General features: G+C 40.3%; 1 protein-coding gene across 1 annotated transcript in view; it reads right to left on the bottom strand.

Annotated features, from left to right (window-relative positions):
• LOC131185831 (solute carrier family 2, facilitated glucose transporter member 11-like) overlaps positions 1-27,579 on the bottom strand; it is a 95,022-nt gene that overhangs the window by 23,965 nt on the left and 43,478 nt on the right. Inside the window, exon 10 of the mRNA XM_058158735.1 lies at positions 23,322-23,397. Within this exon, the coding sequence (XP_058014718.1) occupies positions 23,322-23,397 (76 nt within the window). The remainder of the gene's footprint in view (positions 1-23,321; positions 23,398-27,579) is intronic.

The raw sequence follows: 27,579 nt of genomic DNA, 5'->3' as shown, positions 1-27,579 counted from the left end.
TGAAAGGCATGTTATAGGACTTCAGTCATAAAATGTGAAAAAAGCAAAGATATTTCTGGTATCACTTAAAAAAAAACAGTATTATGAAAATAAAGTTTTCCTTTAAAAATGTTATTTTAAAGTATGTAAACAGGCTCAAGCTCAATAAATTTATGAATCTATTCAGTCAGCTGCAATGCAGCTGACTGTTCAGTTATTAAAATATCTTAATTGTCCTCCTATATATGTCTTAAAGACCATTTGACCTCTCATTATGTGGTCTGTTAGATGATATGCAAGTCACTGATTTTCTGGATTATTGTAATTCTCATTTTGATCACTCAGGCTTCAATAGTCAGAATGCAGCTCTTTGATTCATTATATGTAACATCTGAGATATGGCTATGTGGATGCACAATTTTGGTTGATTAGCGCTCCATGGCTTGACTGGGTAGTTTGTTAATATGCCTCCAGATCTCTCACAGAGAGGGACTTCTCAGGGTGCCATGAACAATGTGGCTCTGAGAAGGTCCTTCTCTGTGGACTTGGAGCAATTTTTCAAATACCTGAAATTTTGCAGAACTGAAGACACATCATTGACTGGCTTTTATGGATTTTATAGTTTTTTATTAATTTTAAGCATTTAGTTTATATGTTTTAAACTAGGCAAATTATAATAAGTTTTTAATTTTACATTTTATATAATAGTGTCTTGTCTGTTTTTATTTGCTGTACATTCCTTCAGGAGATATATCAAATAAATGAAATGAAATGAAATGAAATTAATCATTAATTTTATTTATTACTGATTCAGGCCTGCCCGATTGCCACTTCCTTTCTTCACAACCTCCTCTAACTACTACATCCTTCATCTCCTTCACTTTACTCTTCCTCCTTCTCCACTCCTCCTTCTTCCACCTATCTAATCTTTTTATTCCCCTCCTCCTTCTCTACTCTTTCCTACCTACTTTCTTCCCTCCTTCTACTCCTCTCTCCTTTTCTTTCTGAAATGGCAGTCGAGCATCCCTAATATCATTTTAAATTTTAATTTCATATCTTCAAAAATTACTGTACATTAATAATCAATCCATGTACCCTAATCCTAACCCCTCCTCCCCCTTCCCCCTTTCCCCCCCCCCCAGACTTCCCAGAGCAAATACCGGGTATTATGACCAACAATCACAAGCTAAAGTATACAAAATATACATAACCTCCCTCCTTTAAAAATTTAAAACTTTAGATCCCCTCACAATAAAAATAAAGAGATAGGAAAGAATAATAAAAAGAAAAGAAGAAAAGAAGCAATACCAACTTCACATATTACTTCTTCTTACAGTCCATTTTTAAAATTAATCCATCTTCTCAAATTCAATTTTCCCCCCCACTTGTATAGTCCATTTCTCAAATTACAGTCCATCTTCTCGAACTCAAATTTTCATCACATATATTTCTTCAATTGCCATAACATTTAATGTCCGTTCTTCTTACAGTCCATTTTAATGTATGGCTCCGCTTCGTTGAGAAGCAGTCTTGATTAGGCTGCTAACTCCCTAGTCTGTAAGAGCTGTCAGGACATCGTAAATCTGGTCCGACAGCTTGGAAATCTCTTCCCTCGGGCAAAGAGGGAGAGATGAGCGTTCAGGCTGAAGTTGAGACACCCAAATAAAGCCACAGAAAAAGTTTCTGAGGCTTGAGGGGAGCTCTCCTTCCATAGCCTGGAAAGCTCCAGACTGGGGGAGGGCATCTGCCTTTTATGGCAGACAAAAACGTAGCGTCCAATTTCCACGGCAGGAATTGATTTATGATAGATTGTAACGTGGACGGAGCAGAAACTGGAGTTCTAGCACTTGTTTGTAAGAAGACTGCAAGCCCCTGAGGATATATTTGCTGCGAAGATAGGAGAGAAGAAAGCAAATGGCGGTTTTGTGGAATGTGTGTACTGGAAACGAAAGTTAAAGAAATGCTTACTAACAGCTAGTGTCGAATTAGAAGATATATAGGAAGATACTGACTAAATGGAAGAAATGAGAATTTTATGATTTATATTTTTTCCTCTTCTTTGGGATTATAGTGATTTAGAAGAAAAGTTTTTTGAATTTTTCTTTTTTAATTTTTTTTGGTCCGTTATTAGGTTATATTTTTAAAAAATGGCTTTTAAGCAAATAGTACCAAAAGTCACTAAAAACTTTGAAATTTCTTCAGTTCAGATTCAAAAATTAAAAGAAGAAATCAAAAAGGAATTAAGAAATTTTTTACAGGAGTTTTTGGAGAGTCATTTTTTAGAAATAGATCAAAAATTTGATGAAATAGAGAAAGAGATGTTGGATTTTAAGGAAGTGGTGGAAGAGCAGAAGAGGGAAATGAAAATGGTAAAGGATGCAATTGCGCAAATATTAAGCTCTTGTATTCAGATGGAAGATGATCTTGCAGAAATTAATAAAGCTAATTTAGAGTTGCAAAGGAAAATAGAGGAAATTCAAAAGAATCAAAACAATTGGAACTTAGATAATAAGATGGAAGATATACAGGCAAAGGTAGATAGGGCAGATGAAGAAAGAGTAATATTACAATATAGATTAATGGAATATGCTATAAGGGTGAGGGGTTTGAAGCAAAGTAGGAAGGAAAATTTAAAAGAGATTTTTATGCAAGCCTTTGCTCAGATAAAGGCTGTGGAGCCAGAAGATTTTGAGATTAATATTGAAAGAATTTATCGTGTTAATTATTGGTGGGCAAGACAAAATAGAGTACCGAGGGATGTGGTTATTTATTTTACAACTAAAAAGATTAGGTATGAAATTTTGCAAGCCTTTTATAAAAATAAATTTCAAATATTGGGACAAGATATAAAAATGATGAAGGATATTCCTCCTAAAATGTTAAGAAAGAGAAGAGAATTTGCTTTTTTAGTGGATGAGTTTAAGAAACATCAGATATATTTTAGATGGGAAGTTCCAATGGGTTTGTCAGTGAATTTTAGAGGCAGAAAGTATTTTCTTAATTCAGTTATGAAAGCGAGACATTTTTATATTAATGTTTTAAAGAGTGGGAATACTTTGTTGTTAGATGCTAAGTTAATTGGTTTGGAAATGATGGAAAATAGAATGGGAGAGGGGAGGAATGTTTAAGATGTGAATATGATGATTATGGTTAATCTTTGGAATTGATTTGTTTAGGATATAAATTATAGGATTTTTGTTATTTGCTATTTGTATGGTATAAATCTATGGGATGATATTATTTAATTGTGAAGGATGGAAAGTAAAATTTATGAATTTAAATAATGTGGATGTAATGATTTTAATTGTTTACTGTTATATTGTGAATGTAGTTTAAATGATTATTTGTTTTAATTGACACGTTTATAGATAGTAAAAGTTATGAAGTTAAGCTGGAAATATTGTATTTGAGAGATTTTATTCGAAATGTTATTTGATTGATGGAGTAGTATTGGAAGATTGGACATTAAATGTTATGACAATTGAAGAAATATATAAATGATGAAAATTTGAATTTGAGAAGCTGGATTGTAATTTAAGAAATGGACTTATGAAATCGAAGGAATATACAAGTGGGTGAAAAAATTTGAATTTTAGAAGATGGACTAATTTTTATTCTATTCTATTCTATTCTATTCTGTTGTGACAAAATAAAAAAAAAAGGCTTTAAGAGTTGTAAACTTAATCTTGGGTAGTTTCTTCTCCAGAAAGATTACACTACTAACCAGAGCATACAAAACATTTGCTAGACCAATTCTCAATTACCGCTCGCCTGTCTGGAACCCACACTTCATTTTGGACATTAATACAATTGAGCGTGTCCAGAAATATTTTACAAGAAGAGTTCTCCACTCCTCTGATCCCAACAAAATACCTTATGCCACCAGACTTGAAATTCTGGGTTTAGAAAACTTAGAACTCCGCTGCCTTCGGCATGACCTGAGTATAACTCATAAAATCATCTGCTACAATGTCCTTCCTGTCGACGACTACCTCAGCTTCAACCACAACAATACACGAGCATACAATAGATTTAAACTTAAAGTGAACCGCTCCAATATTGATTGTAGAAAATATGACTTCAGTAACAGAGTTGTTAATGCCTGGAATGCACTACCTGACTCTGTGGTCTCTTCCCAAAATCCCCAAAGCTTTAACCAAAGACTATCTACTATTGGCCTCACCCCATTCCTAAGAGGTCTGTAAGGGGCATGCATAAGAGCACCAGCGTGCCTACCGTTCCTGTCCTAATGTTCCCTTTGGTTGTATCCAATTTGTATGGTTATTTCATGCTTATATATATTGTTGTGTTTGACAAATAAATAAAAATATGAAAATATTTGTATGATGTGAGATTTTAATGGCATAGTTGATGAGAAAGTTGATTATAGAACACAAAAGGCAACAAAACAAAGTAGGAAGACCCTTCCAAAATCCTTTTTTAGGATGGTAGAGGAAGTAAACCTAAAAGATGCATGGAAAGAAAAAAATCCAGCAAATAGACAATATAATTTTTACTTAAATAGATACTTATCATGGTCTAGAATATATATGATTTGGATGACAATGGAATTCTTAACATAGAAGAAATTGACATAGAAACCAATATCTGGGTGGATCATAACCCCATGACGATGAAATGGAAAGGACAAAGGAGAAGAACTAGATCAACTTTAAATACTACAGTATTAAAAGATAAGGAATTTGTACAGAAAATGGAGAAGGATCTGGCTTTTTTCTTTAAGGAAAATAAAATAAAATAAAAAAGAAGATACAACAATACAAAACCATTGGGATACAATGAAGGCCTATGCAAGAGGCCTGATGATAGATTACATAAGGAAAAGAAATGCAAAAAAAAAAAGGCTAGTTTACAAAATGCTAGAAATTAGCCATAAGAAATTTGAGGAAGATCTACAGAAATCTCCAGATAAAAAAGATATTAAAATGAAAATGGAATTAATTAAACACAAAATGGGTCTAATCGAAAAAGAAGAATTAGCACAAAAAATTAGATGTGCGAAGCAGAATTATTTTGAAAATGCTAATAAACCAGGTAGATGGTTAGCATATAAATTGAAAAAAGAGAAAGCATCTCCGAAAATAATATGGCTAGAGGATAATCAAGGTCAGGCCAGATAGGGGAATGAAGAGAAGAAAAAAATTGTACAAGATTACTACAGGAAATTATATGAGCAAGAAAGTATAGAGGAGGAAAATGTTAAGCAGTATTTATGCTTGTTATACTTGTGTATATTGTTATGACAAAATTAAATAAATAAAAATAAATAAATAAATAAAATTTACAGAAAGCGAACCTACCACAGATTTCTAAAGATACTGAAATGATATTGGGAGGAAACATAACAACGATGTAATTAATTGAAGCACTTAAAAAACAAAAAAATGGGAAGGCACTGGGTCCAGATGGGTTGCCAGCAGAATATTATAAGATATTCCAGGAGTCGTTGGGTCTCCCATTACTGGAAGTCATGAATGAAGTGATGTTAAAGAAGAAACTATCTGAGACATGGACAGAGGCCTATATTACACTTATCCCAAAAGAGGATACTGATTTGCAGGAAATTAAGAATTATAGGCCTATATCTTTGCTAAACTCAGATTATAAATTTTTTGCTTTAATATTGGCAGAAAGACTTCAAAGATATTTAAATAACTTTATACATTCTGATCAAAATGGATTTCTGCCTAAAAGACATATCAAAGATAATATGAGTATAGTTCTGAATACCCTGGAATATTATGAGGCCCATCCTGAAAAACAGATGGCCTTGATTTTTCTTGAAGCGTGATTACGTTTCCAGCCTTATTGCATCGGCAGAAACCAATTGTTCATGATCCTGCATCAGGAGGCGGGATGATTTAAGGGAAAGGCTGAGGATTTAAAATATCACGATAAAAGCCAGATTCGGGACGGATTGGACCAAAATTGGGTAGATTCAGGCGGGATGGTGGAGGTAAGTCTTGGTGATACCATCTGGGATGAGTTTGATACTGTGACTCCCGAGGACATGGACAGGATGCTGGGAAGGCTGAGAGTGACCACATGTTTATTGGACCCATGTCCCTCCTGGTTGGTGCTGGCCACACAGGAGGTTACACGAGGCTGGCTCCAGGGAATTATCAACACCTCTTTGATGGATGGTGTCGTTCCTACTGCCCTGAAAGAGGCGGTGGTGAGGCCCCTCCTCAAGAAGCCCTCCCTGGATCCAGCTGTTTTGAAATCGTCTGTTCCAACCTTTGCTTGTGGCGAAGGTTGTTGAGATGGCAGCTACCCCAGTACCTGGATGAAACTGTCTATCTAGACCCTCAGTTTCAGGCCTGGGTACATCAGGAGATGGCTTTGGTCACAGATGATCTCAGGGCTCACAGGGCCTCTGCCCTGGTCCTTTTGGATCTCTCAGCAGCTTTGATACCAGATGGTATCCTGCTGAGTTGGGGACTTTGGAGTCATTTTGGTGGTTCTCCTCCTATCTCTCTGGGATCATGTTAGGCAGAGATCGGCCCCACCTCATGTGTGGGATGCCACAGGGTCAGTTCTCTCATTCCTGTTCAACATCTATGAATAGAGATCATCCATGGTTTTGGGGTGAGGTACCAGCTGTACGCTGATGATACTCAGCTGTACATTTATAACCACCAACTTGTCAAGTTGTCCCGGTATCTGGAGGCATGATCTGGATAAGAACAGGCAAACTCAATCCAAGACTGAGTGTTGTATGCATCTGACAGTCAGCTGCAGCCATCGCTGACTGTTTTCATTGAATGGAGATGGTACTCAGATTCTCCTAGATGGATTGTCCTTTGAAAATATCTGAACTGTCTAGGAGAGCATCAGAGTGATACCAATTGATTTCTAGATGGTTATGCAGGTCACTCATGAAGTCATGTGGCTCAGCTGTAAGATGTTTAAAACACAGCTGCGTGCAATTACTGCAGGTTCTAGTCCCATCAGGTCCAAGGTTGACTCAGCCTTCCATCCTTTATAAGGTAGGTAAAATGAGGACCCAGATTGTTGGGGGGCAATAAGTTGACTTTGTAGATATACAAATAGAATGAGACTATTGCCTTACACACTGTAAGTCGCCCTGAGTCTTTGGAGAAGGGCGGGATATAAATGTAAATTAAAAAAAAAAACGCATGCCCTCGTCATGGACTACTGCAATGCTCTCTATGGGGCTCCCCTTGAAGAGCACCCGGAGGCTCCAGCTGGTCCAGAATGCGGCTGCGCGGGTGATAGAGGGAGCTACCCATGGCTCCCATATAACACCTCTCCTGCGCAAGCTGCACTGGCTGCCTGTGGTCTTCCGGGTGCAATTCAAGGTGTTGGTTACCACCTTTAAAGCGCTCCATGGCTCAGGACCGGGTTATTTACGGGACCGCCTGCTGATTGCCTCCATCGACCTGTGCGCTTAGAGGGCCTCCTCAGTGCTGTCAAAACAATGTCGGCAGAACCACAGAGAGCCTTCTGTGGGGCTCCCACCCTGGAATGAGCTCCACCAGGACTGACAGCTGACCTCCAGACCTTGAAGCTGAAGACATTTATTCTTGAGGGCTATCATAAAACTATTAGTAATTTTAATTGGGTTTTTATGGTTTTAGTGTGTATTTTAATTAATGGGCCAAATTGAATAGGTTTTTTAATGGGTTTTTAACTGTATATTGTATGTTTTATTGTGTTTTTACCTGGCTGGAAACCGCCCTGAGTCCTTCGGGAGACAGGCGGTATAGAAATTAAATTATTCTTATTTTTCTTATTCTTCTTGATGCACAGTTCACATTATCGAAAGCTTTCGATAATGTGAACTGGCGTTTTATGCTATTACAACTGGAACAGATGGGCTTTTGTAGAAAGTTTATTAAGGCTATAGAAGTAATGATAAATGGAGAATTGACAGAATCGATTCAAATAAAAAAACCCTCTATTGTTTGTATTAACACTGGAAGTACTAAATAGAAGTATTAGAGAAGAAGAAGAAATAAAAGGTATGAAAATTGAAAAAGAACTACAAGCATTTGCAGATGACCTGGTTTTTATTATTGAAGATCCATTAGAATCCATAACTAAATTGATAGATAAAATAGGAGAATATGGAAAAGTGGCAGGATTGAAAATAAAGACAAAATGAAGATTTTAACAAAAAATATGTTAATAAAACAAAAAGCTGAACTGGCAGAACGATCGGATATGCAGGTCACAAATAAGGTTAAATATTTGGGAATATATCTGACAGCAAGATGCAATACACTTAAAGAGAATAATTATAATAAACTCAAACAGCAGATTGTGTCAGATTTGGCAAAATGGGAGAATTTACAACTATCATTGATTGGAAGAATATCAACGATTAAGATGAATATATTGCTTAGAATCTTATATTTGTTCCAGACTATCCCAGTTAAATTGGGGAAAGGATATTTTGAAGAATTGAACAAGATAATGCTGAAATATATTTGGCAGGGTGAAAAAGCAAGGATAAAATTAAAATTACTGCAAGATGCGAGGATAAGCTGGTCATGAAACTGAATTATATTACCAAGCCACAAATTTAATGTGGACCAAAGAATGGATAACATTAAGAAACACTAGAATATTGACTTTGGAAGGACATGCTCCTGTGCAGTCTGCACTGGCTATCAGATTCGCATTTTGGTTACATTTAAAGCGCCCATGGCTTACCCAATACGGATGCTGTTACTTTATGCCTAAAGACACACAGAGGGTCTTCATGAAGCAATGTCTGGCAGGAACCTTCTGTCAGTACCTCTGGAACGAACTTGGTCTCGACCACCTGATCTTGGACCTGCCGGAATTGAAAACATTTATTTATCTGCAGACTGCCTAAATTTTTTAAACTTTTTTAAACTTTTTAAAATTCTAAATAATTTTAAGTGGGGTATTTTTTATGAATTTTATGGGTTTTAAATCTGATGGTTCTAAATTTTGGCCATTTATGGAATATGTTATTTTAAGTTTCTGTTTTAATTTGTATATTGTACTGTTTTAATCAGCTGTAAACATTTGAGTTTCGAGAACTCAAAAATCTAAATAAATAAATAAATGATTTACTATTGGGTTGGAATGCCTTTTTATGATATAGGGAAGCTAAAACACAGGGGTACTTCAGAAGACACTTCATAAGAGAGGCTTTGTTATTAAACTGGGAAAGAATCAAGAAAAACTTCTATTTAAAAATTCCAGTCCTGATATAGACTATCGAGGCATTCTCGTACTCAATAACATTTAGAAAGGGACAAATTTTAGATATAATGAATTGTTGAATGAAAAGGGTGAATTAAAAACGATGCAAGAAATACAAGGTATAAAAATGAATTGGTTTTGGGGCGTGGCCATGACTGTGGTGGGGTAAGGACTTTTCCTTCACTTCTCAGGGCTTATTAATGAAGATTTATGAGGATTAATGCTGTTTGGAATGCACCGTTATGGATGAAAGTTAATAAATCATGAAGTGAAAGTGTTAATAGCCCAGCAGACTGAATTTAAAACTGGTAGGTCATCTGAAACTGCTTGAATTAAGGAGTTTTTACAGCGTGGGGGTGACCGAGCCGACTGGCAGACACGATGAGTTTGGAATAAATTGTTGTCTTTTGCTTTCCCTATTATAACTATCGTGTTCTGTGTTAAAAAAATTTTTTTTATTGCTGAGGCTAAGGAGTGATTATTAAAGACTGAATTTGTTAATGAGAAGAATTTAACTGAAGAGAAACCGATCTTTTGTGTTGGACTGACTGGCAGCAATAAGATTTCACTGGGCAGATAAAATTTTTTTATTTTTTTTATTTTGAGAGGAAATTAATAGCTTGTTTATATTACAGAAAACAAAAAAAGGACTTTGTTTTGAAGTCTAAGCTGGTTTTTTTTTTTCTTTCTCCTTTGCTGACTGGAGAAAAAATGGCGCTGATTAATGTTTAAAAGCTGTGTTTCTTTGTGGAGTGACTATGAGTCACAAGCTACTGAGAGATAACGAGTGCAAATAAGCCGCTTCGCTTCAATTAAAAGATTGCCGTCCCTTGATCTTCATCAAGACCCTCTGTAAAATTGGTTTGGAATCCTAGTTTGGAAAAAATTTAGGTTTTTCAAAATGACTCAACAACTTTCAAACGCAGCAACTTGCTGCAGCTTTAAATAAAATTGGGGAAAAATAGCAGGACTATCAGGCGTATGGATAATATGACATTGGAACTGACATCTGAAATGAAAAGATGAAAACAGAGATGAATGAAAACTTTGCAAAGCAAAGAGAGGAAATGACAATGATTAAAGATGAAATGGAGCAGATCCATGTACATGAGGTAAAAGTGGACCGCAAATTGGTGAAATATTTTATAAAATGAGCAGCAAGATAAGAGAATTTGTCTTTGGAAGAAGAGATGAGGAAATATAATTTGGTTATCAGAGGATTTCAGAACAAAGGAGGACAAATTGAAACAGCGGTTTTAAAATGGATTAATGATCTTGATACGCAACTTACGTTCACAATAGCAGACCTGGCAAGTGTTTTTAGAATTGGATATAGAAGGCAAAATGGCTCTAACAGGAATGTGCTTGTCAGGTTCGCAAATCTTGGTGATAAGCTGGAAGTTATGGCCAAGGTGAGAGAGTTGGGAGATGCTTTGAAGTTTGAAGGGAAGACTATTCAAGTCTTCCCGGATATATCAAGAGAAGAAAGGGCATGGAGATTTTTTTAAAAACCAATTACAAAAGTTTTGAGAGATAATGGAATTAAATATAATTGGAGGCCACCACAACAATTGAAATTTTTTTATAAAGGAAGGATGCGTACAATCACCCCAGATATAGATGCATTATTATATTTACGGGAGCTTGGACTGATTGAGATGGAGGATTTAATGGAGATAAATGATCAAATGCTTAAGATGGGTGGAACATACGGAAACATCAATCCCAGAAGAAGAAAAAGGGCTATTGGAGGCAAGACTCTAAAGGGTTAAAGAGGAAAGAAATATCACCTGTGTTGGTTGAACAGAAGAAGAAGAGTGAGGATACAGTAGGAGAAGAAGCAGACAAGAGTCTTGGAAAATATGAAGCCGAATGCAGGAGAGAACCATCATTATCTTTTTTCTTGAGTGATGAATTTAAATAGACAGCCCGAAAGAAGTGGCCCGGACATTGGCACGTCCCCTCTCCCCCATTCTCTTTATAGAGGCGAAACCGATGAGGATGTGGGGGAAGAAGATTGTTTGTATTTTATTATTTGTCTTGTTTATTGTTTTTTTTTGGTTTTCTTATCTTTTTTTATATGTTAAATGTTGGTTATATGGGAGTTTAATGTTGGGTTGTGGGCACAGAAAGGAAGATGCGAGGATAGGATTGAAGAATTTATATTTTAAATGGGAGTCATAAAAATAATGTCATGGAATGTGAAGGGTACAGGGAATCAGATTAAAAGAAGAAGATTGGAATTTAAGATTAAAAGAGATTTACCAGATATTTTATTTTTACAAGAAACCCATCAGAAATCTGAAGATTCAAATAGAATGTATATAAAAGGTATGCAAATATATGAAAAAGCATTTGGAACTTCAAAAGCCAGAGGAGTTGCAACACTGATATCAGATAGGGTGTATTTTGAAAAACATCAGGTAATTTTGGATGAAGATGGAAGATATGTAATAATTGTTGGAAATCTTAATGAGGAAAAAGTGACACTTGTTAATTTATATTTACGAATGAAAACAAAGAGAATTTCTTGAAAAATAACAAAATTTTGGAGAATGAAAGTGTAGGAAAGTAATTGTGGCTGGGGATTTTAATTTAATCAGAGATAAAATAGACAGTACTAACCCCACCCGCTGTGGAGGAGCAAATAAAATGGGGATTTTAAATATGTGGATGCTTGAAACGGCGTGGTGGATGTGTGAGAGAGGTCAAAGGAATTGAAAGAGTATATACTTTTTCTCTAAGATATATAATACATATTCTAGAATTGATTATATTTTTCTTTCTAAAGATTTGTTGAATAATGTGGATAAGGTAGATGTGGAATTTTTAAAGATTCTGATCATGCAGAAGTTATGGTGGATTTAGATTTTAATTTTGAGAAAAAGAAGCTATTGGAGATATGAGGAGAAACTGTATAAAATGAAAAGGATAAAAATGGATACTTAAAAATTGGAGGAAAGTTGGAGATTAAATGATAACGGGAGGTTAAATTTGAAATTGTTTGGGATGATGAAAGCGTGTTTATAAGGAGAATATTAAATTATCAAGTAGGAAATATAAAAATTATAAAATTAAAATGGAAAGAGATAAAAACCAGATTAAAGAATTGGAAAATCAATTTTTGCTTACTAAAGAAAAAAAAATTCTTCAGGAGCTTAATATGTTAAGGAATAAAATGATAGAAGAGGATACAGAGTGAGTAAAAGAAATTTGAGATATTTTAAATAGGAATTTTTTTGAATTTAGTAATAGAAATTCTAAGTTATTGGCAAAGATGGCGAAAAATAAAAGAGAGAAGAGAGAAATTGGAGCTTTGATAGATGACAGAGGTATAAGATGTTATAAAAAATTAGAGAAATGTGAAGTGGTTAGAAATTTTTTTCAGAATTTATATTCAAAGAAACCAGTTAATCGGGGAAAATTGCAAAGCTATTTAGAAAATATGTGGTGAAAATTGATCAAACATATAAGGAATTGATGGAAGAAGATATAACACAAGATGAGATTAATGGAATTATACAAAAAATAAAATTAGGGAAAGCTCCAGGTGAGGATGGATTACCTGCTGAGTTCTATAAAGAATTTAAAGAATTAATAATACCAAGATTGCAAAAATTATTCAATGGAATATTACATGGTGGAGAAGTACCTTCGTCATGGAATAGAACGGTGATATCCCTAATTCCTAAGCCAGATAAAGATTTAGAAAGGATTGAGTCCTATCGGCCCATTTCTTTAATTAATCAGGATGCAAAGAGATTTACTGCTATTATAAGTAATAGATTAAATAGATTTATAGATAGATATATAAGTTACAACCAAGTAGGTTTTGTGAAGGGTAGATACATGTTAGAAGAGTATTAAATATTATAGATGTAGCTGAATATAACGGTGATAAAATTGGTATAGTATCATTGGATATTTTTAAAGCTTTTGATTCCGTACAATGGGAAACTATTAAAGTAATTGTGGAGGCTTTAGGTTTTGGTAATAAGTTTATACATGTTATTTCAAAATTGTACCAAAAAAGCAGTGCAAGAATGAAGGTGAATGGAATATTAACTGAAGAGATAAAATTAGAAGCAGGTACGAGACAAGGATGTCCCTTGTCCCCAACATTATTTTTATTAGCTATGGAAATTTTGACAAAAATGATAGAAAAAGATGAAGAATTAGAAGGATATAAGGGGTATAAGATAAATTTGTATGCGGATGATACTTTAATTATTTTGAAAAATGTAGAGAAAGACCTGAAAAAGATATATAAGCATTTGAAAGAATTTGAGGAAATGACAGGTCTGAAAGTAAATTGGTCAAAGTCAGAATTATTGATGGATAGTAATGGTAATGAGTCTGAGAATATGCAAGAGCAATTTGGGATAAGGATTAAAAATACATTGAAATATTTGGGTATAGTGCTTTCACTAAGGTTAAAGAATTGAAAAACTTAATTATGATGTGGTGATTAATGAAATTGAGAAGAAGATAGATAAATATAAAATTTAAAGTTGTCTTGGTTTGGTAGAATTGCAATGTGTAAGATGATGTTGCTGCCCAAGTTCAACTTTTTATTCGAGATGCTACCACTAAATTTGACAGAGAAAGATATTGAAGGATATCAGAAAAATTGGACAAATTTTGTAATGGTGGCAAAAGACCTAGATTAGTGAAGAAAATGTGGTATCAAAATCAAAGGGAAGGTGGATTAGGAATCCCCAAATTATTTAATTATTACTGTGCGTATGGGATCCGGGTAGTGGTAAAAATATTTATAGGTGAAGATAACTATTGAGAGACTTAGAGTTAAGGGATATAGAAATTTGGATCAAGGTGGTTTTAGATAAAGCAAACTCAAAATGTGTAATTAGAAGTTATTGGTTAAAGGGATTAAGTAAAATGTGGAATAAATTTGTTAAAATTTTAATTCCGGATATAATCTTTTTGGGAGAGACAATTGGAAATTGGCCGATTAAAAATAATATAAAACGTAATGAAGTGATTAAAGAGGAAAATATAGAAATTATTAGAGATTGGATAAAAGTTATGGAAAATGAAAGGAGGAATAAAGAAATTATTGAAAAATTAGGGTTAAGTTGGTTTGAAAAAATACAGATAGAAAAATGGACAAAAAAATTAAGGGAAAATTACTTGATAAGTAGATGTGAAACTGAATTTGAATATTTAGTATCTCGGATTATGAAAGATGAAATTGGGCTAAAGGGACTCATTAGTAGGGTTTATAAGATTATAAATTCTGATGAAAAATTACAAAGAGTGATGAGGACAAATTGGGAAAAAGATCTTAATATTGAAATACCAGATTGGAATGTGAATTGGAATAGTAGAATTATGAGAACTTTATCTATAAGGATTAAAGAGCATAATTATAAAGTTGTTTGGAAATGGTATTTGACTCCAGTAAGATTGTCACAAATGGATAAAAAAATTAGTAAAAAATGTTGGAGATGTGAGATGGAATTGGGGACTTATGAACATATGTGGTGTAAATGTGACAAGGTTAAAAAGTTTTGGCAACAATTGGAGAAAATGATATTTGAAATGATGGGGAAAGTAATAATATTGAGAGTGGAAACTATATTATTGTTGGTAATTAAGGAAATAGAATTAACAAAATATGAAAAAGAATTGATTAGAATTATGATTATAATAGGTAGAGTTATAATAGCTAGATATTGGAAATTAGATGTGATTTTTAGAATAAAAGAGTGGAATTCTGAAATGTGGAAATTAGCCATAAATGATAAAATGACATGTGATATTAAAATTAGAAGTGGTGTGTATAAAGAAGATATTTTTTGGAAGACTTGGAAACCATTCGTGGACTATGCGCTTGGAAAATTGGATGCTTCGGTACCTGTACCTCGAGAACGTGGATTTTGGCAATCATGAGGACATATCTGAAGACCCAAATCTTCCTTTTTTTTATGTATAGCACAAGGGTGTAATAATGTATTTTCTTTTTTGTTTGTTGGAAAAAAGTAATAAAAAAATTTAAAAAAAAATGAATTGGTTTTCATATCTGCAAATACACTCCAGATATGATAAAGACTCCAAAACAGAAGGTTTTTACAATAACCTGACCAATCTAGATAAAATTTTAACAGGTACGGATGATAATTTAATTAGAAAAATATATGGATACTTATTAGAGGTTAAACTAGAAGAAGAACACGTTAAAGAGACTATGATTGCTTGGGGGAAAAACTTTGAGCATGGGATTGATTTAGAAATATGGCAGAAATTGTGGATGCAAAATTATAAGATGACAATGTCTACTGTGTATAAAGAGAATTTGTATAAGATATTTTACAGGTGGCACCTACCTCCGACAAGAATAACTAGAATGTTCAAGAACAAATCAGAAAAATGTTGGAAATGCCAACAGATACTTGGTTCTTATTACCATATGTGGTGGACATGCGCAGAAGCTAAAAGATATTGGACTAAAATCCACACATGGTTGGAAAAAATGATAAAAAAGCATATAGACTTTAAACCAGAAGTTTTTCTATTGGGGATTATATCTGAAACTTATAATAGAGAATTGAGATACTTGATTGTGACTGTAGTAATAGCAGCTAGGATTGTATTTGCTAAGAACTGGAAAAATGAGAAACTATCATCGCAAGACAAAATTATTAAGAAATAATGGAATGTGCAGAAATGAGTAAATTGACATTTGAAATGAGAGAATTATTATTATTATTATTTATTAGATTTTTATACCGCCCTTCTCCCAAAGGACTCAGGGCGGTTTACAGCCAAAGATAAGAACACAAGCAATATACAATTAAAACAAAATTAAAAAACTTATTAAATAATTGGCCAAAATTTAAAACATTTAAAATCTAAAACCCCTTAAAATTCATCTTGAAATTTAAAATTTAAAAATTAAAAAATTTAAAATTTAAACCAGCCCCGCGCGAGTAAATAAATACGTTTTCTGCTCGCGCCGAAAGGTCTGAAGATCAGGCACTTGGCACAAGCCAGGGGGAAGTTCGTTCCAGAGGGTAGGAGCCCCCACAGAGAAGGATCTTCCCCTGGGGGCCGCTTGGCGGACAGCACCCTGAGAAGTCCCTCTCTGTGTGAGCTTACGGGTTGGTGGGAGGCATGAGGTAACAATAGGCGGTCCCGTAAGTACCCAAGCCCGAAAGACCACAGGCAGCCAGTGCAGCCTGCGCAGGAGTGGTGTTACATGGGAGCCGTGTGCGGCTCCCTCTATTTATTTATTTATTTATTTATTTCAATTTTTATACCGCCCTTCTCCCGAAGGACTATCACCCATGCAGCTGCATTCTGAACTAACTGAAGCCTCCGAGTGCACTTCAAGGGGAGCCCCATGTAGAGAGCATTGCAATAATCCAATCGAGAGGTAAAAAGAGCATGAGTGACCGTGCATAAGGCATCCCGATCAAGGAAGGGGCGCAACTGGCGAACCAGGCGAACCTGGTGAAAAGCTCTCCTGGAGACGGCCGTCAAATGATCTTCAAACGACAGCCGTCCATCCAGGAGAACACCCAAGTTGCGCACCCTTTCCATTGGGATCAATGACTCGCCCCAACAGTCAGCTGCGGCTGCAGCTGACTGTATCAGGGTGCTGGCATCCACAGCCACTCCATCTTGGAGGGATTGAGCTTGAGCCTGTTTCTCCCCATCCAGACCCGTATGGCTTCCAAGCACCGGGACAGCACTTCAACAGCTCCGTTGGGGTGGCCCGGGGTGGAGAAGTACAGCTGCGTGTCATCAGCATACAGTTGGTATCTCACCCCAAAACCACTGATGATCTCGCTGCTTCTCTCTTTGTTGAGTTTCCACCCATTGCTTCTTGTTTTGCCTTCTGGTGCTTTGGAAAATACTTCTCCCCCTCCGTCTTTCTAGCAGCCCCTTAACAGACTGTTGTCTATCACACTCTTGGGCAAAGCATGTGAGCCATTTCCTCCTTTCAGTGGTCCATGAAAGTGCAGACTTTAAGACAGCAAAGCTGGCTGAGGAATTCTGGAAGTTGGTCCACAAGTCTTAAAGTGGCCAAGTTTGGAGACCCCTGATCTCCAGGGGTATGTAGGGGTATGTAGATAATAAAGTTGAAAAAACATTTTTGCAGAACTATAGATACGTTGAGGCTGGGTGTGACAAAGAATGGCTGGGAGGGGAGGGGCCAGGCCAGGTACTCCTTGACATGAGAGACATTGAGTTGGCCACACCTACCCAGTCATATGACCATCAACCACACCCACTGTCACATGACCACCAGGCCACGCCCGCAAAATAAGCCACGCCCACAGAACTGGTAGTAAAAAAATTTAGAACCCACCCCTGAACTGCACATTGATAGAATAGGTGGTACCCAGCTCAACAGTATCAACTGTGAGATGGATCTAAGTGTCCTAATAGAGCACCACTAAGTATGAACCAGTAATGTACTGCAGCTCTCCAAAAAAGGTAACGCAGTTCTCTGAATCAAGAGAGGGATAGTTTTGAGATCATATGAAATGATAGCACAGTTTTATGAGACCACATTTTAAATACTACATCCAATTCTGGTCACCACAATATAAACAAAGATGTTAAAACCCTAGAAAGGGTGCAGAGAAGAGCAACAAAGATGATAAAGGTCTGAAGGCTAAACCATTTGATCGAGAAAACTAGGTATGTCTAGTCTAGCAAGGAGAAGACCTAGGGCTGATAATGAGAGCAGTCTTTCAGTACTAGAGGGGCTGTTGCAGAGAAGAATTTATTTATTTTATTTATTTTATTTATTAAATTTATATACCGCCCTTCTCCCGTAGGACTCAGGGCGGTTCACAGCCAAGTAAAAAATACACAATAAATACAATTAAAATACAATTTAAAAACCTTATTAAATTGGCCAGAATTAAAATTTAGAACTAAAACCCATAAAAAACCCATAAACTAAAAACTAACCCAGTCCAGCGCAGATGAATAGATGAGTTTTAAGCTCGCGGCGAAAGGTTCGGAGGTCCGGAAGTTGACGGAGTCCTGGGGGGAGTTCGTTCCAGAGGGCGGGAGCCCCCACAGAGAAGGCCCTTCCCTGGGTGTCGCCAGACGACACTGTCGCGCCGACGGCACCCTGAGGAGTCCCTCTCTGTGAGGCGCACGGTCGGTGAGAGGTATTCGCAGCAGCAGGCGGTCCCGTAAGTAACCCGGCCCTATGCCATGGAGCGCTTTAAAGGCGTTCACCAGCACCTTGAAGCGCACCGGAAGGCCACAGGTAGCCAGTGCAGCCTGCAGGATAGGTGTCACTCGGGAGCCACGAGGGCTCCTCAATCACCCGCGCAGCTGCATTCTGGACTAACTGTAGCCTCCGGATGCCCCTCAAGGAGCCCCATGTAGAGAGCATTGCAGTAATCCAGGCGAGGGCGTCACAAGGCGTGAGTGACTGTGCACAAGGCATCCCGGTCTAGAAAGGCGCAACTGGCGCACCAGGCGAACCTGGTGAAAGCTCTCCTGGAGGCGGCCGTCAAATGTCTTCAAAGACAGCCGTTCATCCAGGAGAACGCCCAAATTGCGCACCCTCTCCATCGGGCCAATGACTCGCTCCCGACAGTCAGCCGCGGACTCAGCTGACTGTACCGGGATGCCGGCATCCACAGCCACTCCGTCTTGGAGGATTGAGCTTGAGCCTGTTTCTCCCATCCAGACCCGTCGGCTTCCAAACACCGGGACAGCACTTGATAGCTTCATTGGGGTGGCCCGGTGTGGAAAGTACAGCTGGGTGTCATCAGCGTACAGCTGGTACCTCACACGAAGCCACTGATGATCTCACCCAGCGGCTTCATATAGATGTTGAACAGAAGGCGAGAGAATCGGCCCTGCGGCACCCACAAGTGAGGCGCCGCGGGTGACCTCTGCCCCGTCAACACCGTCTGCGACGGTCGGAGAGATAGGAGGAGAACCACCGATAAGCGGTGCCTCCACTCCCAATCCCCAGCCGGGCGCAGCAGGATACCATGGTCGATGGTATCGAAAACGCTGAGAGGTCTAATAGGACCAGGGCAGAAGAACAACCCCTATCCTGGCCCTCCAGAGATCGTCCACCAACGCGACCAAAGCCGTCTCAGTGCTGTAACCGGGCCGGAAGCCGGACTGGAACGGGTCCAGATAGACAGTTTCCTCCAAGTGCAGGGGGAACTGATATGCCACCATACTCTCTACAACCTTCGCCGCGAAGCGAAGGTTGGAGACTGGACGATAATTACCTAAAACAGCCGGGTCCAGGGAAGGCTTCTTGAGGAGGGGCCTCACCACCGCCTCTTTCAAGGCGGCCGGAAAGACTCCCTCCAACAAGGAAGCACTCGTAATCCCCTGGAGCCAGCCTCGTGTCACCTCCTGAGTGGCCAGCACCAGCCAGGAGGGGCACGGGTCCAGTAAACATGTGGTGGCATTCAGTCTACCCAGCAACCTGTCCATGTCCTCGGGAGTCACAGGGTCAAACTCATCCCACACAACATCACCAAGACCGCCCTCAGACATCCCGTCCGAATCACTACAATCTTGGTCCAAGCCGTCCTTCAGCTGAACGATTTTATCGTATAGATAACCGTTAAACTCCTCAGCACGTCCCTGCAACGGGTCATCCCGCTCCCCCTGGTGAAGGAGGGAGCGGGTCACCCGAAACAGGGCAGCTGGGCGGTTATCTGCCGATGCAATGAGGGAGGAGGCGTAGGAACGCCTCGCTTCCCTCAGTGCCACTAGGTAGGTCCTAGTATAGGATCTAACTAGTGTCCGATCAGCCTCTGAACGGCTGGACCTCCAGGAGCTCTCTAGGCGTCTTCTCCGGCGTTTCATCCCCCTCAGCTCCTCGGAGAACCAAGGAGCCGGTTGGGATCTCGCCGGGTCAGAGAGGCCGCAAAGGCACGACACGGTCTAAAGCCCCAGCCGCAGCCCGTTCCCAGGCTGCAGCTAGTTCCTCTGCCGTGCCGTGAGCCAGACCCTCAGGAAATGGCCCAAGCTCCGTCCGAAACCTCTCAGGGACCACCACGCGCCTGGGACGGTACCAACGTAATGGTTCCGTCACCCTGCGGTGTTGGGTAGCGGTCAGAAAGTCCAGGCGAAGGAGAGAGTGATCTGACCATGACAAAGGTTCAATGACTATTTCCTTTACGTCCAGATCTCTCAACCACTGACCAGAGACAAAAATCAGGTCCAGTGTGCCACCCCCGATGTGAGTGGGGCCATCCACTACTTGAGTCAGGACCAAGGTCGTCATGGAGGCCAAGAACTCCCGAGCTACTGCCGATGACAAGCCGGCAGATGGCAGGTTAAAGTCCCCATGACTAAAAGTCTGGGGTCTCCACCGCCACCCGGCAAGCACCTCTAGGAGCTCGGGCAGGGCAGCTGTCACGCAGCAAGGAGCCAGGCACGCCACCAGTAAGCCCATCTGACATCTATGACCCCACCTCACAAAGAGGATTCACACCCGGCTATCTGAGGTACAGTGGTCTCCTCGGCTCTAGACTCTCTTTAATCACAACCGCCACCCCTCCACCCCTACCCTGGGCCCTCGGCTGATGGAATGCACGGAAACCCGGTGGGCACATCTCAACCAGGGGCACACCCCCTTCAATGCCCAGCCAGGTCTCCGTAACGCCTATAATATCCGCGGCACCCCCCTGAATTAGATCATGTATTAGGGGGGCTTTATTGGCCGCGGACCGTGCGTTGCATAGCATCAGACGAAGGCCCAGGCTCTGAGGGTCCTGACCATCCGGGGAACGGGTAAAGTTAAGGGGATCGGGGCACGCGATCGCCTGCATACATCGAACGCGTGACCCCCTGTGTCGATACGATCCCCCCCTTCCGCCATATCTGCCCCTCCCACTTACCGTGCCAATAGACTCACCCTCACACAAAGGAACACCCTCCCCCCCCATAACCTCCGAACCCTTTTGATAATCGCCACGAGCATGCGTTGGAACTGGTTTCCCTCCCGACGGGCTACCCCCCTCACCCGCCTTACCCCTCCCACCCCTTAAAAATACCCTGTCTAAAAACCCCCAAAGGCTCCTTCTTCTCGCATGCCACCTCTGTGGGTCCCAAGACCCGTCATTGAGGCCGGCCCTTGGTAGCGATATGGGCCATTCCTGGCGGGGGCACTGCATGAGGCGCAGAGTTCACGTGCAGTGTAGCGCATAGGAAAGTGCGAATCGGCGAGGATGCTAAGATGGTAAACTCCCAAAGTAACAGAAATGGTAGATCTTCCAGCGGAGTCCAGATGGTCAAAGGACAAATGGAGCAGGAACTGGATAACGATGACAAAACAGGAACAGACAGGCCGACAGTCTCCATGGCATGCCAATGGGGAACAGTTCTACAAGAGATCTTAATTAGGTAGATGTGGCTAGCGGTCTGTCCAAGTCCGAGACCAGTCCAAGCTAGTCCAATCCAGTCCAATCCACTCCATCCCGCAGATGGACATGCATGACCGCCCAGTTTAGATGACCCATGGTCCGGAATAAGGGGCGGAAATAGGATGAGCAAGCCAGGCCATAAGGCCACAAAGGAAAATACGATGGAGCAAGCCAGGCCACCAAGGGCCATTCGATGACACACGATGAAATAATGCGATAAAACAGGCCAAAGAGGACAAACCTCAGCCACGGTTCCGGCCTCTTCTCCCACGAGGCCTTACCACACCCATCCTCGGTGGGGCTGCCACCTCTAGGGCGCCGTTGGACGGGCGCCACGCGGACCACACAGCCTCGCTGGGCACAACCAGCGCCGATGGACCTGGCGCCGATGGCACTGGCGCCAAAGGAGCCGGCAGGCCCGCCGACAGGCAAAAACGGGCCGGGAATTCGCACCAGCTGAAACCAGGCCGAATCCACACCCCGAAGCCGTCGGAGCCAGGCCGGGATCACCGACGATCTCAAGCCGCTGGAATTCGGCCACGATCGCCGGGGTCGCCACTGGACAGGGCTCACCGCTAGGCCGCTGGGCAGGGCTCCGCTAGGCAAGGCTCCGCTAAGCAGGGTTCCGCTGGGCAGGGCTTGCTGCTGGGCCGCTGGGCAGAGCTCCGTTGGGCAGGGCTCCGCTCCGCTGGGCAAGGCTCCGCCGAACAAGGCAGACCAAAGCAGGGCTGGGCAGGGCTCCGCTCCGCTCCACTCCGCTCCGCTGGGCAAGGCTGGGCCAGAGCCGAGGCCGAAGCCCGCAACAAGCAGCAGGCCTCCCTCGCCTCCTCGCCTCCATCGCATCCTGCTTCCTCCAAAATGGCCGCCCCCTTCCGGATCGCCTCTCCGTCCCTCGGCCCGTTCTCGGCTGTCGCATGTCCGAGAGGCCACAAACCTCTCCAGCGGCAGCCAGACAGATCGAACCACCCGCCGAGGGACCAGAGAAGCCTGGTAAGTCAGGCTGAAGTCTCCATTTCCAGGAAAGCCGCCACTTTGGAGAATAGTCAACCTATTCTCCAAAGTGCCAGGGCAGGACAAAATTTAATTTAATGGGTGGAAGAAACTGTAGGTGCTCTATCACTGGATGTTTTCAAGAAGAGAATGAAAAGCCATTTGTCCAGAATTATATAAGGTCTCCTGCTATGGGCAGGGGGTTAGACTAGAAGACCTCTAAAGCCTCTTCCAACCCTATTATACTATATTCTGTGTCATGGCTTCTCCAATTTGGAAGTTGGGACCTCCTAATCTCAGTTGCCCCTTCCATACATTCGATTATTCTAGTGCCTCAGAAGGATCTTGCCAGAACCTATCCCATTAGCTTTATTTGGTCTTTCCCTGCCCCCCAGATGAGATTCCACCCCCCAAAAAAATGCTGGAGAAATGTTTTTACTTGATTGAAGAAGTAAAAGGTTGTGATGAGTAAGGCACCAGACTAGAACCACTGGGAAACCATGAGTTCTACTTCTGATATAGATGTGAAACCAGTTGTGTGACTTAAACAATTTATTTGTCAAATTTATACGGCCACCTATTTCACAAAAAAGCATTTCTGGGCAGCATATGATAAGATTAGAATAAAATCAATATATAAAACTAATATTTTTTTTAAATAAACAAATAAACAAAATAAATAAATAAAGCATGTATAGACAATGAGGGAAGGTCTGTATTTGATTTCACTGTACTCACATGGACCACTTCCATAGAAAGTTATGAAGAGGAAGATGAGGATGATGCTGCTGTAGGAAATCCAGGGAGACTGATCCTAAAAGGGAGGAACAAGAGCAGGTGGGATTAAAATGAGGGCCCACTGCCAGCAAGGCAAACTGCAAAGTAGATCACAACCTACTTCTTGGTAAGCTAGAAAAATGTGGGATAGAAGCATCACCACCAGATGGATTTGTAACTGGCTGAAAAACTGTACTCAACAAGTAATCTTTTAATGGTACTACATCTACATGGAAAGAAGTTAAACAGTGGAGTACCAGAAGATTGTGTCTTAGGCTCAGTATTCTTCAGTATCTTCATAAATGACTTAGATGGGGGAATAGAAGGGGAACTCATCAAATTTGCAGATGACACTAAACTGGCAGGAATAACCAACACCCAGAAAATAAATTCAGGATCCAAAAAGATCTTGACAGACTTGAACAATGGGCTCTATCCAACAACATGAAATTTAATGTGGAGAAAAGCAAGGTTTTATACCTGGGCATAAAAACCAAAGACACAAGTACAGATTAAGCAAAGCCTGGCTCAAAAACAGTAACTTTGAGAGGGACCTTGGAGTCTTAGTGGACGATCATTTAAATCTGAGTCAGCCAGTAGAGCCAAAAAAGCTAATACAATCCTTGGTTGTATAAACAGAAGCATAGAATCAAAATCATGTGAAGTATTAATACAGCTTTAAAAGCCTTAGTAAGACCACACCTGGAATATTGCATCCAGTTTTGGTCACTACATTACAAAAAAGAAGTTGAGATTTTGGAAAAGTGCAAAGAAGAGCAACTAAGATGATGTTTTAGCCTGGAGACTAAAACATATGAAGAACGGATGCAGGATTTGGGTTTGGCTAGTCTAGAGAAAAGAAGGACTAAGGGTGATCTTTATTTTTATTTATTTATTTTGTCACAACATTATATATAAACACATATAATGAAAGAAAACAATAGGACAGGAACGGTAGGCACTTTTCATCATCTCCAATCTTGACTACATTCTCTGTCAGGGAGTTAAAATCTTCTTACAATCAAATGCTAACGCTCCTGTTTCAGCTCTGTCCGCGTTAGTAATCCATTTCAGTCGCGGAGATGGACGCTGCGTTTTGTTCTGCCATTTGGCAGAAGCGTTCCGGATTCCGTAGCTTTTTTCGGGCTATAGAAGGAGCATTCCCATCAAGCCACCAGAAATCTTCCTGGGGCTTTCCTGGGGGCTCTACTTCAGCCCGAATGCTCACCTCTCCCTCTTTGTCCGAGGGAAGAGATTTTCAAGCCGCTTGACAGCAGATTAACGCTGTCTGAGCGGCTCTACAGAATCACACAGAACTGGCGGTCTGAAATAGACCACCATTAACGAAGCGGAGCCACCCGGAAATTCGAACAGTAGGCACTTTTGTGCACTTATGCACGCCCCTTATAGCCCTCTTAGGAATGGGGTGAGGTCAATGGTAGACAGTTTTTGGTTAAAGAGTCAGGTAGTGTGTTCCAAGCGTTAACAACTCTGTTACAAAAGTCATATTTTCTGCAATCAAGATTGAAGCAGTTAACATTAAGTTTGAATCTATTGTTTGCTCTTGTATTATTGCGATTGAAGCTGAAGTAGTCTTTAACAGGAAGGACATTGCAATAGATGATTCTGTGTGTTAAATACAGGTCCTGTCTGAGTCGGCGGAGTTCTAAATTTTCTAATCCCAGGATTTCAAGTCTGGAGGTATAAGGTATTTCGTTATTTACAGAGGAGTGTAGGACTCTTCTTGTAAAATATTTCTGGACTCGTTCAATTGTATTAATGTCAGAGATGTGGTATGGGTTCCAGACAGGTGAGCTGTATTCAAGAATGGGTCTTGCAAATGTTTTGTATGCTCTGGTTAGTAGTGTAGTGTTTTTGGAAAAGAAGCTACGCAAAATTAGGTTTACAATTCTTAGAGCTTTTTTTGCTATGTAGTTGCAATGGGCTTTGGCACTTAGATCATTTGATATGAAAACTCCAAGGTCTTTTACAGGGTGGGGGTCATCAGTAAGGTAATGTCCATCAAGCTTGTATTTAGTGTTTGGGTTCTTTTTTCCAATATGTAAGACTGAGCATTTGCTGGTTGAGATTTGGAGTTGCCAAGTTTTAGACCAATTGGATACAAAGTCAAGGTCTTTTTGAAGGGTAGTAGTATTGTTGGTGGTGTTAAGTAGTTTAACATCGTCAGCAAAGAGAACACAATAACTTGAGATATGGTTACAGAGATCATTTATGTATAGTATGAAGAGTGTTGGTCCGAGAATGCTGCCTTGAGGAACGCCACTTTTGACAGGAACAGGATTTGATAGAGCATTGCCAATTTTGACCACTTGTTGTCTGTTTGATAGGAAAGCTGTTATCCAATTGTGAAGAGGTCCTGAAATGCCATAGGATTTTAGTTTAAGGAGAAGTTTATCGTGTACTACTGAGCCAAAAGCTTTGTAGAAGTCTATGTAGATTGTATCTATTGCTTTGCCTTGATCAAGATTAGTTGTCCATATGTTTTATGGACTACTAATGATAGTAATATTCATGATATTACTATCATTAGTATATCATGATAACATGATAGCAATATTCCAGTAATCGACTACAACAGTACTTTAGGTCTTGGTTCTTTGTATGAATTCCATGGCAAAAGGCTTTGAAAACGGAGAGGCCTTCCCTCTGTTTGCAAAGCCTTTTGCTGTGGATCTGGTTCTCTACAGAGGCCTAAAGTACTTTTCACGCCAAGACTGAAAGCTTCTGGGGGCTGATCACAGCCCCAAAAGCTTCCAGTCTCAACACAAAAAGCATTTGTAAACTGATGGGAGGCTTGAAATAATGAGATTTCATTGTCCCAAAGTCTTGTCAGCTTGCAAATACTTGTCATGCCAAGACTGAAAGCAGGTAAAGAAAGCACAGCAGAGAGGTTGAAGAGGAGACGTCTTCACAAGGTAAGTGACCCGGCATGGCAGGATGTGGGGGGAGCAATTGTGGGGACCCCATAGGATGGAGCATGAGTTATCTCAGTGGGTTGGGGGAGGCCTTGGTTGCTCTGAAGCAGGTGGTCTGTTCCATTGCTAAGCCCTCCTCCCCATGGCCTTCCTCACACTAAGATATCTCATGTGTACTTAACGACCTGTGCATTCGGTTAGCGAATGTGTGGATGAAAGCAGGGAGTGATCACATTTGTTTGACATGATTCACTTCAACGAATCCTCAGATTATGAATGTAATTGGCAGGCGCCATTACATTCTTAACTCGAGGATTACCTTTATTTGTACTGCTTTATAAAAATTTAGTAAGGCCACACCTGGAATGCTACATTCAGTTTGGGTGATCACATTACAAAAAAGATGAGATTTTGGACAAAGTGCAGAGAAGAGCAACTAAGATGATTAAAGGCTTGGACACTAAAACATATGAAGAATGATTGGTTGCAGGAGTTGGGTATGGCTAGTCTACAGAAAAGGAGTGACATGATAGCCATGTTCCAATATATGACTGGCTGCCACAAATTTCCTAACAATTAGAACAATTAACCAGTGGAACAGCTTTCCTTCAGAAGTTGTGGGTACTTCATCACTGGAGGTAATAATAATATAATATCAGAGTTGGAAGGGACCTTGGAGGTCTTCTAGTCCAATCACCTGCCCCGGCAGGAAACCCTACACCATTTCAGACAAATGGCTATCCAACATTTTCTTAAAAATTTCCAGTGTTGGAGCATTTACAACTTCTGCAGACAAGTTGTTCCACTTATTGATTGTTCTAACTGTCAGGAAATTTCTCCTTAGTTCTAGGTTGCTTCTCTCCTTGATTAGTTTCCACCCATTGCTTCTTGTTCTACCCTCAGGTGCTTTGGAGAATAGTTTGACTCCCTCTTCTTTGTGGCAACCCCTGAGATATTGGAACACTGCTATCATGTCTCCCCTAGTCCTTCTTTTCATTAAACTAGGTGTCGTGTCCCACTCCTCCGCTGACGGCTGGGTCCGGGAAATCCGAATCAGGCTTGCCTCTGCAGCTCTGCCCAAAGTCCTAGCAAAGTCCTCAGAGCAGGCAGGAGACCAGTAAGTGACTTCAGCAAGATAAGTTTGACTTTTGCCTGACTCAGAGACTGCCAGAAAGTAGCTCCTTTATATAGGCCATGGGGTGTGGCTCCATGACTCAGCACTCATTAAGGCCTGCCCCTCCTTCCCTCTGTTGCCTCCGCCTCCAATCTTCTGATGCGAGGTC

The sequence above is a fragment of the Ahaetulla prasina genome, chromosome 15 (assembly GCF_028640845.1).
Source record: "Ahaetulla prasina isolate Xishuangbanna chromosome 15, ASM2864084v1, whole genome shotgun sequence".
Taxonomy (NCBI): Eukaryota; Metazoa; Chordata; class Lepidosauria; order Squamata; family Colubridae; genus Ahaetulla; species Ahaetulla prasina.
Note: the sequence above shows the minus strand (reverse complement) of the source record. Positions and strands in the feature narration are given on the sequence as shown.